The sequence below is a fragment of the Macaca nemestrina genome, chromosome 14, assembly GCF_043159975.1.
Source record: "Macaca nemestrina isolate mMacNem1 chromosome 14, mMacNem.hap1, whole genome shotgun sequence".
In the NCBI taxonomy this organism is placed as follows: Eukaryota; Metazoa; Chordata; class Mammalia; order Primates; family Cercopithecidae; genus Macaca; species Macaca nemestrina.
The window spans coordinates 112,302,824-112,312,839 of NC_092138.1; the positions used below are offsets into that span (position 1 = coordinate 112,302,824).

A 10,016-nucleotide genomic window follows, 5' to 3' on the forward strand; every position below is an offset into this window, starting at 1 on the left:
CCTGTAGTCCCAGCTCCTCAGGAGACTGAGGTGGGAGGATCAATTGATCCTGGGAGGCAGAGATTGCAGTGAGCCAAAATTATGCCACTGCACTTCATCCTGGGCAACAGAGCAAGACTGTCTTAAAAAAAGAAAGAAAATCTGACCCTTTTATTTGTCCAGTCTTAGAGAAAATATATGCCTCAACTTTTCATAGTATTTATTTATTTGCCCCATGAAACTGTAATACTTAGATCGAGGACTCAAAGAGAGAAAAACTATCTTTCAGATACATAAGATGAATGAACTAGTAACCATAAACATCAAAGCGAGGGCAGGGGAAAGACCACGCCCCCTCATGTTTCAGGGACTTCATCTCTCTGCAGCCGAACTCGTATTGGTTCTGGAGAGCTTTTTCTGTCGAAAGAGGGGACTGGAAGTCCCAAGTAGAAGGAAGGGCTGCTGTGAATGGAGGAACTGCCTTCCTGCGCAGGCATCGGGGCAGTCACTTTTTGCTGTAAGAGAGATTTTAAGTTGATGATTTGGATGGGTCTTTGAAAAATTCCAAAGTGTCTATCTTCCCTTCTGTAAAATTGCATTAGAAAATAATCCTGAGACGGGCGGATCACGAGGTCAGGAGATTGAGACCATCCTGGCTAACACGGTGAAACCCTGTCTCTACTAAAAAATATAAAATACTAGCTGGGCGAGGTGGCGGGCACCTGTAATCCCAGCTACTCGGGAGGCTGAGGCAAGAGAATGGCGTAAACCCAGGAGGCAGAGCTTGCAGTGAGCTGAGATCCGGCCACTGCACCCCAGCCTGGGTGACAGAGTGAGACTCCGTCTCAAAAAAAAAAAATCCTGCTGGAGGTCATCCAGGGAGAGGACAGGAGGAAGGTGGGATGGAGTGAAGATGGCCTTGCTGCCCTGCCCACCATGGTCAGTGGTCTACACCCTGCTTTCTCGCTCAAGTGTTAGATTTGGAGGGAGGCAGGCAGGGGATGAATGATGGGAAGATGAGAGGTGGGCATTTTTGAGTCGCACAGACCTTGTTCCAGTCCGAGCTCTAGCACCCACCAGCTGGCTAAAGTTTGGACAAGTGACATATTCTCTAAGTCTCAGTTTCCTCCCCTGTGATGTAAGGATCCCAGGTTTATTGGGAGGATTTAAGAGAACTGCTGTGAAGCCCCTGGCATAGAGTGGGCCCTCAATAAATTAGAAAGTTTGTCATCATTGATTATTAGAAAATTTATATTTCTTCTGGAGAAGAAATTTATGAAATATGGCAACTAATAAAATCGAACCGGCCGGGCGCGGTGGCTCAAGCCTGTAATCCCAGCACTTTGGGAGGCCGAGGCGGGCGGATCACAAGGTCAGGAGATCGAGACCACAGTGAAACCCCGTCTCTACTAAAAATACAAAAAATTAGCCGGGCGCGGTGGCGGGCGCCTGTAGTCCCAGCTACTCAGGAGGCTGAGGCAGGAGAATGGCGGGAACCCAGGAGGCGGAGCTTGCAGTGAGCCGAGATCGCGCCACTGCACTCCAGCCTGGGCAACAGCGTGAGACTCCATCTCAAAAAAAATAAATAAATAATAAAATAAAATAAAATAAAATCGAACCCCTCCTGCCATCAGGAGGGAGTTGCCTGTTTAAGCCAGAGTGACTGTTGTCTTCCTGTGTAATTTGGCTGGGACCCAGGTGTGTTGTTTGGGGGCTTTTTCTCTCTGTGTATACTTAACCGCCACCCCTCCCCTGTCCAGTTTATTTTCTGTATCGTCATGACTTCCTATTTTTCACTCACCTTCCACCAAGAAGTCTAAGCAATATTGAAAAGAAGGCACTGGATAAAGCCCTGCATGTCTAGGAAGAAAGTGTAACTAGATCTATGATCAGTCTTAAATAATTCAACTGTAAGGGTTTTTTAGCACTTTTTTTTTCCAGTCTGTTATATTTATAACCCAACAGTCTCCATTATCATGGCTTGGAATTTCACTCAAGGTTTTAAAATGCGGAATGTTAACCCAAACATGAGCCTTAGCAAAAAAGTATCTTCTCAGTTTTGCAGCCTACCACTATTAATGGCAAATAGGCACATGAGTGAATCATAAAGTAACAGTTAACTGAGGAATTCAGCTGACAACTTTTCATACCCAGGATTTGATCTTTCCTGATTCAGACAGCAGAATCTTGTGTTGTGATTACATAAACAATAAGAAGTCTAGATTTCATCCCTCTAACAGCAGATTCACTTTCTGAAAGGGGAGAAAAGGCTTGTCGCTAAGCCACCATTACTCCCGCCAGCATGCAGTTCATGGGCCAAAACTCACTTTAAGAAGTACTACCCTTTAGAGAGTGCTCCCAGTTAGAGCACATTTCTTAAGCCCTTCTGTTCCGTTCATTCCAGAAGACACTCACTGAGTGTCTGTTCTAATACTGTAGAATGATTTCAGCAGTGTCTTGGAAGTTTGGGAACCCACATCAGGAATAGCTCAGGGGAGGATGTTTTGTCTTCCCGCCTGACAGGCATCACCAGCAATCAGAGTAGGGTGCCCCATGTGTGACCTCAGCCTTGTCTGTGTGGCCACCTGTGTGGTGCTGCCCTCTGGCAGCCTGAGCTCACTGGGCAGCAATGTTGGCAACTTGCAGAAGGCATCTGAACTCTAGGGCTGTCCTCACTGTTGACTTACTATTTTATTAGATTTCTACAGCAGCCTACCTCCAAAGAAGAAATTTGGTGTATTTTTTCATTGAGAAGTAATTCCAAACTGCAGGAAAAAAGCATTTAAAAAAAAAAAACAACCTTCTCCACTGAGCGAGAGAAAGGGAGACTCCGATGAGAGATGTAGGAGCCATCAGGCTGTAAATAAATAAAAAGCACCTGGCTGGGCGCCATGTGCACGTCCATCTCTGCTATGACCCAATTCAGGAATTCTCCCTGAGAGGGGATTTTGAGCCTCTGATTTTATAATTTGGGTTTCTGTGAAGCTAGATGTCTTGCCTACGTACTGATAAGTAATACAGTCTGTCATCTTTTTGACAGCTGGGTAGGAATTGGAGTTTTCGAGAATGGTTTTTCACTCCAGACAGCTCAGAGGACCTGCAAGGGTGGGAGGTGCACCGAGTGGGCTCTCGGAGGTCTGCTCACACGGCTTCATACTGACTTCACAGGGTTTGCAGGAGCTCTCCTGAGTGGACCCCAGAGCCCTCTGATGGAAATGGAGGGGGGTGGTTTGCTTTGAGGGCTTTTGTTTTGTTGATTTCATTACTATTTTCTTGATAGAAGGGCAGGTGGATTTTGCTCTTTAGTTCTTGCATTTGAATTGCTGACATCCTCTTTTCCCTTTTTTTCTTCCTATTTTGATTTGGTTTCTCATTGCTCAATGTCTTCTCTTCCTATCTCCTCCTCTCTTTCTCCCTATTTCTGTTTGTTTGCCTCTGTTTTGCTCAGGTGGCTTCGGTGCTGCTCCAGTGTTTGGCAGCCCTCCTACTTTTGGGGGATCCCCTGGGTTTGGAGGGGTGCCAGCATTCGGTTCAGCCCCAGCCTTTACAAGCCCTCTGGGCTCGACGGGAGGCAAAGTGTTCGGAGAGGGCACTGCGGCTGCCAGCGCAGGAGGATTCGGGTAAGCCCCCTGGGGAGGGCCCTTGGGAACCCACATGCCAGCCAAAAAGCACTAGGGGCCTGTACTCGTGCTCTGAAAAGAAATTTGACCATGAGCTGAAGGCCCCTCCCTTGAAACTGGTGAACAACTCCCTCAAGGATTCCTGTTCCTCTCCAGGGTAAGACTCATTTCTTTTAAGCCAGGCTTTGTTGAATTCATGGGTGGACCTCAGCTGTGTTGCTGTTCCCTCGTATGAGAAATGCTGGTCATCAGAGCCCCTGTTCTCCTGCTGGGGCTAAAGGAAGGCACCAGCCCTGCCTTAACTACTGCTTTGTAGCCAAGGGGTACCCCCTTGTGGAGCTTCTGTTAGGAAGTCCTCAATGAATGGTTTCCACCAGATTCTTTCATCTTGGGATTGTTCTGTGTTAGACCCATTGTCCTTGAACAAACAACTCCCTGTGTCCCCTGCTCCCCTGCAGCCCCCACAGTGAGTATTCAGTTCCACAGGTCCCCCGCCATGGGAAGATCCTGGATGATCAGGAATTTCGAAGCTGCTTTCATTGCCTCGTGTGCGTCTGCACTGGAAAAGGCCATGTTAGGGAGTTGCTTTTAAGGGCAGAATTTCAGTCTGGTTGCCAAAACCCCAAGGGAAAAAAAGTCTTCACCCCACCACAACATCCCAATTTAAAAATTGTACATGGGGTGACTACCAAGTCTCATTCAAAGGAGGTGTTGATGCCTGAAAGTTCTAAAATGCCTCTCACCACGGTACTGGGCTCAACATGAGCTGAAGACTTGGGGGAGGGGAGATGATTTTGTCTGGGGGAATTGTAGAGATACTTGGGATCTGAGTCTTGGCAAGCTAACAGCATCTTTATCTTGAAAATAAACTATAGTATGTTCTTACTCACACCCTTTCCCTCCATGCAAGATGCTGGAGCGCAGCAGCAAGAGTGAGGGTTGGCGTGCTGCTGCTCCTGTTTCACAGGGAGACTAATGCCTTAGGTTTGCCCTCAGGAAACCCCAAGAATTAAGTTAAGGAAAGCTTGGAAAAGACAGTTAGAGACCCACTTAGGCTGGTATTCTCAGAGGTCTTAATGGACGCTGTTCTCTGCAGTGATGACCTAGCACATAGTACCACAGAGTTGGTGGAAGGTGTGGGTTGACTGGGTATCTTGAGAATTGATTTATTTATTTGAAACCAGCTGTTTTCTTTACTAGTAGAAAAGTATCATATTCTGCCTTGGGGCAGCTCTCACACAAATCCTGACTGGCTGGTTAGTCAGTCCTAAAAAGGGTTAATACCAGGTCAGTTATTAAATCCCCATAAAAGCCCATTACCTTCTTCCAGGTCCCTGGCCATGAGCCTGTCTCCTACCCTGAAGGGCAGGCCTCTGAGAAGGGCAGGCTGTTGCTGATGAGGCCCAAGGCAGGAGGAGGAAGGGAGCAGATGCTCCTGGGAGAAAGTCCAATGAGGGCAGATCCCTTGGCCACCTTTGTATGGAAAGAGCCTTGACCTCACCATTAACAGTGAATAGAATGGTGGGAAGGGGGAGTTTTAGATACTTTTTCTTGCTTTGGGGTTGACTCTTGCCCCAGGTGCTGCCCCTTCTCCCAGAAACCACTGATCTATTTCCCTCACCTAGTCACCTCCAGACCCCAGAAGCTCTCGCCAACCCAGCTGAATTCCTCTGCAAATGATTCAGGGGGCTCTGGTAGGCCACACAGTGCCACCTTCTGTGCTGGTCCATATCTGGAGGGAGAACTGAGCGAGGGTGCACAGGGGATTGTCTCCAGGTGGGGCCAGCAGGGGAAAGAAAATGGTAGCCACTTTTACATTGTTTTGGATAGTAATTATTGATTCAGGAAACAAATACAAAATCCTGAATGAAACGACTTGAAAAACGTAAATAGAATTAAGATCCCAAGAGGAGCTGAAGATAAATAAATGGGAGCGGGGTGTGGGGGAATGGTCGGTAAGTGAGAAATGCTAAAATGATAGAATAAAGCTTCAGGATTGTTGGAGGTAGAGCAGGAAATGTGTACTGCACAGTTCCCAAATGCCCTGGTGTTCTGATAGGGGATGGAAACCAAAACACTGGCCAGGTTGGATTTCATACTGTACTCCTGCCGTTTTTCTTCCCAGAGCAGAGATAAAAGTTGGCCCTGGACGATAGCTCGTTCTCTCTAAAAGGCTGCTAGTTAGGCCCAGCCTGTCACCCTGGATCATGTGTGTCGTGTATATTGAGATTTACGGCAGGGGGCTGAGGCTTGCAGATGGCCGAGTGGTGAGAGGCCCCACTGACCTCAGTCTGTTTCTCACTGGAGCGCAGGTTTGGGAGCAGCAGCAACACCACATCCTTCGGCACACTCGCGAGTCAGAATGCCCCCACTTTCGGATCACTGTCCCAACAGACTTCTGGTTTTGGGACCCAGAGTAGCGGATTCTCTGGTTTTGGATCAGGCACAGGAGGTGAGCTGCTACAAGTTCTCCCTGCGCAAGCACAATGGGTCCCTCTTGCCTTCTTCCCCCAAACAAATGAGTATGTTTTACCTGACCAGTCTGTTTAGTATTTTAAAAGCTGACCAGGCACGTGGCTCATGCCTGTAATCCCAGCACTTTGGCAAGGCGGGAGGATCACTTGAGCCCAGGAGTTTGAGACTAGCCTGAGCAACATGGCAAGACCCCATTCTCTACAAAAAATTTTAAAATTGGCCAGACATGGTGGCACACACCTGTGGTCCCAGCTACTCAGGAGGCTGAAGCAGGAGGATCACTGGAGCCCGAGAGGTCGACTGCAGTGAGCTGTGATTGCACCACTGCACTACAGCCTGGGTGACAGAATGAGACCCTGTCTCAAAATAAATAAATACATAACATACTGAAAGTGGTTGAAAAAAAAAATTTTTTTTTTGAGACGGAGTCTCGCTCTGTTGCCCAGGCTGGAGTGCAGTGGTGCGATCTCGGCTCACTGTAAACTCTGCCACCCAGGTTCATGCCATTCTCCTGCCTCAGCCTTCTGAGTAGCTGGGACTACAGGCGCCCACCGCCACACCCGGCTAATGTTTTGTATTTTTAGTAGAGACGAAGTTTCATTGGGTTAGCCAGGGTGGTCTCCATCTCCTGGCCTCATGATCCACCCGCCTCAGCCTCCCAAAGTGCTGGGATTACAGGCGTGAGCCACCGCGCCCAGCCGAAAAATAAATATATATATATATATGTATGTATCTCATACCAATGAAGAAATATATATATTTTTTAGGTTTTGGTTAGGCTTAGAACATTGTGTCATTTCTTACCAAAGAAATTACTGTCTTTATTTCCTCTCAGGATTTGAGAAGCCCAACATAATAATGGTCTTACTAGGCCTTGGTTTAAAAATCTAAGCCAACAGACTCAAAAAAAAAAAAAAAAGAAAACACGTAGAAACTTCACAAAACATCTTGCATTTGTTTAACACTCTGCTTCTTCAGACGGCAGAATATGTGTCTTCCATTTTGTTCTTGCAATAAACTGATGAGGCACAGAATTTAGGTATCATTACAGTCGTACCAATGACGAAACAGAAACTCCAAGGAACTAAGTGATTTGCCGAGAGTCAGTTAGCAGCAGAACCAGGCTTAGAATCCAGCCATCTTGCTTCTCTGGCCCTCAAAAAGAAGAGGAAGCAAATGGATGGAAAAACAACCACAGCACAAAAAAAAAAAAGTTGTCCTAATGAAATGAATCTGTGTGGTCCAGCGCAGTTGAGAGAGAGGCCAAACCAGAGACCCTCTGCCTACAGCTGGGGCCGGGGAGGGAGGAAGAACCTAAAATACCAAGAAGATAACTCATAAAATGTAAAGGATTTCTTCTGCCTTCTGGGGGATCTGAGCAGCTCCAGAGGACAAACTCAGAATAAAGGGGCTTCTGCATGTACCTTTCCTGCCTTCCTGTAGGTGGGGGAGGCATGGAGGGCTTCCCATGACTGAGAAGCACAGGAGGGCAGGCACTTAGCATGGGGACCACCTTCATCTTTCGAGTGGACGCGTGCTTTAACTTCTGTCTTCTGCTTTTCAGGCTTCAGCTTTGGATCAAATAACTCGTAAGTATCCCCCTTTTTGAGTCTGACCTTAATTAAAAGCATTAAATAAGGTTGGAAGTGTGTGGATCTTGCTGGATTTGTGCATTTTCTTTTCATTTTTTCCTGTTTTTAGAGTTTGTCCTGGAAGTGTGGGGGTTCAGCAGCAGGGTTTGGGTTTTGTGGACTTGCTCTTCTCCGTAGCAATGTGACAGAAGGTGCCAGGCCTCGCCTTCTTAAGAGACATGGTTCAGAGAGAAAGAGAGCAGCCTGCCAGTGAGCCGGGCCTGAGGGCAGCGCTGAGGAGATGCTGCTTGTGACTTCCCTTGTGGGTTTCTCGGAAGCCGTGTGCTAACCCCTGGGCTCTGGGCCATCACCAGGTCTCGTGCTGATCCATCCTCTTTGCTTCTGTGTAGAATTTCATGGCGTTAAAATTCAGTCTTAGCCAGGTGGGTGGTTCATGCCTATAATCCCAGCACTTTGGGAGGCTGAGGTGGGAGGATTGCTTGAGCCCAGGAGTCAAGACCAGCCTGCGCAACATAGTGAGACCCCATCTCTACTAAAAATTTTAAAAATTAGCTTTGCATGCTGGCTCATGCCTGTGGTCCCAGCTACTCCAGAAGCTGAGGTGGGAGGATCACTTGAGCCTGGGAGGTCGAGGCTGCAGTGAGCCAAGATGGTACTGCTACACTCCATCCTGGGTGACATCCAGTCCCTATCTCAAAAGGAAAACAAAACAAAACAAAACTGGACAGGCACAGTGGCTCACACCTGTCATCCTAGCACTTTGGCAGGCCAAGGTGGGCAGATCACTTGAGGTCAGGAGTTTGAGACCAGCCTGGCCAACATGGTGAAACCCTATCTCTACTAAAAAAAAAATATATATATATATAGATACACACACACAAATTAGCCAGGCATGGTGGTGCATGCCTGTAATCCCAGCTACTTGGGAGGCTGAGGCAGAAGAAGTGCTTGAGCCTGAGAGGTGGAGGTTGCAGTGAGCTGAGATCACGCCATTTCACTCCAGCCTGGGCAACAGAGTGAGACTCTATCAAAAAAATAATAATAAAAAATCGGAGTCCTGACCTTTGCACACAGGCAGAGCAGCAGAGCCTGTGACTGCTCTGTGACAGAGCAGCTGACTCCACCACTCTTCTGTGCTTCCTTGCAGGTCTGTGCAGGGTTTTGGTGGCTGGCGAAGCTGAGGGGGTGTCAGCAGGCCCTTCGGTCCCTGGGACCAACTGCATCCTCAGCTGCTTCACCGAGAAATGCTGGAGCAGGCTGCTCAGACCGACGCTGCCATCAGAACACATACATCCAGAAAGAAACAACAGAAACCGAAACTCACGAGACGCGTGATTACTTATTTTATATTTCACGTTGGGTTTTCCCTGCCACTATTAAACTGTCCGTTTCTGTACAGAATGTATGTGCGTTTTTTCAGATCACAGCCAAGGAGATAGCCCCGTTTCTGTGGCTCTGAGAAGCCAGCAGAGCCTCCATCAGCCAGCACTGTGTCTTCAAGGATGGCATCCAAAGTCACCAGCGTCGGGTGTTGGTAAACAGCATCGAATGTGCCATGGTCTCACTTGGACCTAGCGCCCTCCACATAGGGAAGAGGTTGAAGGCTGGTGGGTTGTCTTTTTGAGGCCAAAACTTGGTTATCTCCTCTCCATGTTCTTTTTGCCGTTGTGTATCAGGACCATCCAAGGACACACTCTGAGATTGAGAAGAGGCACAGGAAGCCACTCACGCCAGCAGCAGTTGAGTTTCAGAAGCAGCCATAGCGCTCTTCAGTACAATAGTAGCCAGCGTGAGGCAGGACAGTGCTGCCCCTTAGCCGGCCTTGTCCGCTCATCTCCATGTGGCTCTTGGGTGCTGTGTGTCCTACTCCAGAGAGGAGGGACCAGTTGCTTGAGAAGACAGCCTTTATATTCTGTATGTGGCAGTGACATTGGTAACCACACCTACCCATTGTCTGCTAACCACAGTGCAGATAGCCCTTGGGTAGACCCAGGAAGTGGGAAGACACTGCTATTGCCAGACAACACTAGCAGAACGGTAGTGGATTTGACAACAGTGTTTGCTAGCACGGCCCAGAGTTCATCACTGCAGTTCCGTTACAGTGCTTCTTTATCTTTAATGCAGTATCTTTGAGGCCTGTAACATCCTAGATAGTTGCCATCAAACAAGGACCATCTCGCATTGAAAACAGATGTAAGACTTTCTCTTTCAGACCCAGAATCTGACAGCGCTTTGGCTTGGGTCATGAGCAGGGGCGAGTTGGGAAGGGATTTTTTTTTTTTTTGAGTTTTACATATTGGCAGGTTGTTTTTTTTTTTCATGTTTTAATAAAAGTTTGACATGACATTAA

General features: G+C 47.7%; 1 protein-coding gene across 3 annotated transcripts in view; it reads left to right on the top strand.

Annotated features, from left to right (window-relative positions):
- The window catches only part of LOC105464101 (nucleoporin 214), a 113,159-nt gene extending 103,143 nt beyond the window's left edge, over window positions 1-10,016 (top strand). For all 3 annotated transcript variants that reach the window (XM_071078447.1, XM_071078446.1, XM_071078448.1), the window contains exons 33-36: window positions 3,428-3,599; window positions 5,912-6,051; window positions 7,639-7,663; window positions 8,814-10,016. In XM_071078447.1, the coding sequence (XP_070934548.1) occupies window positions 3,428-3,599; window positions 5,912-6,051; window positions 7,639-7,663; window positions 8,814-8,847 (371 nt within the window). In that variant the 3' untranslated portion in view covers window positions 8,848-10,016. The remainder of the gene's footprint in view (window positions 1-3,427; window positions 3,600-5,911; window positions 6,052-7,638; window positions 7,664-8,813) is intronic.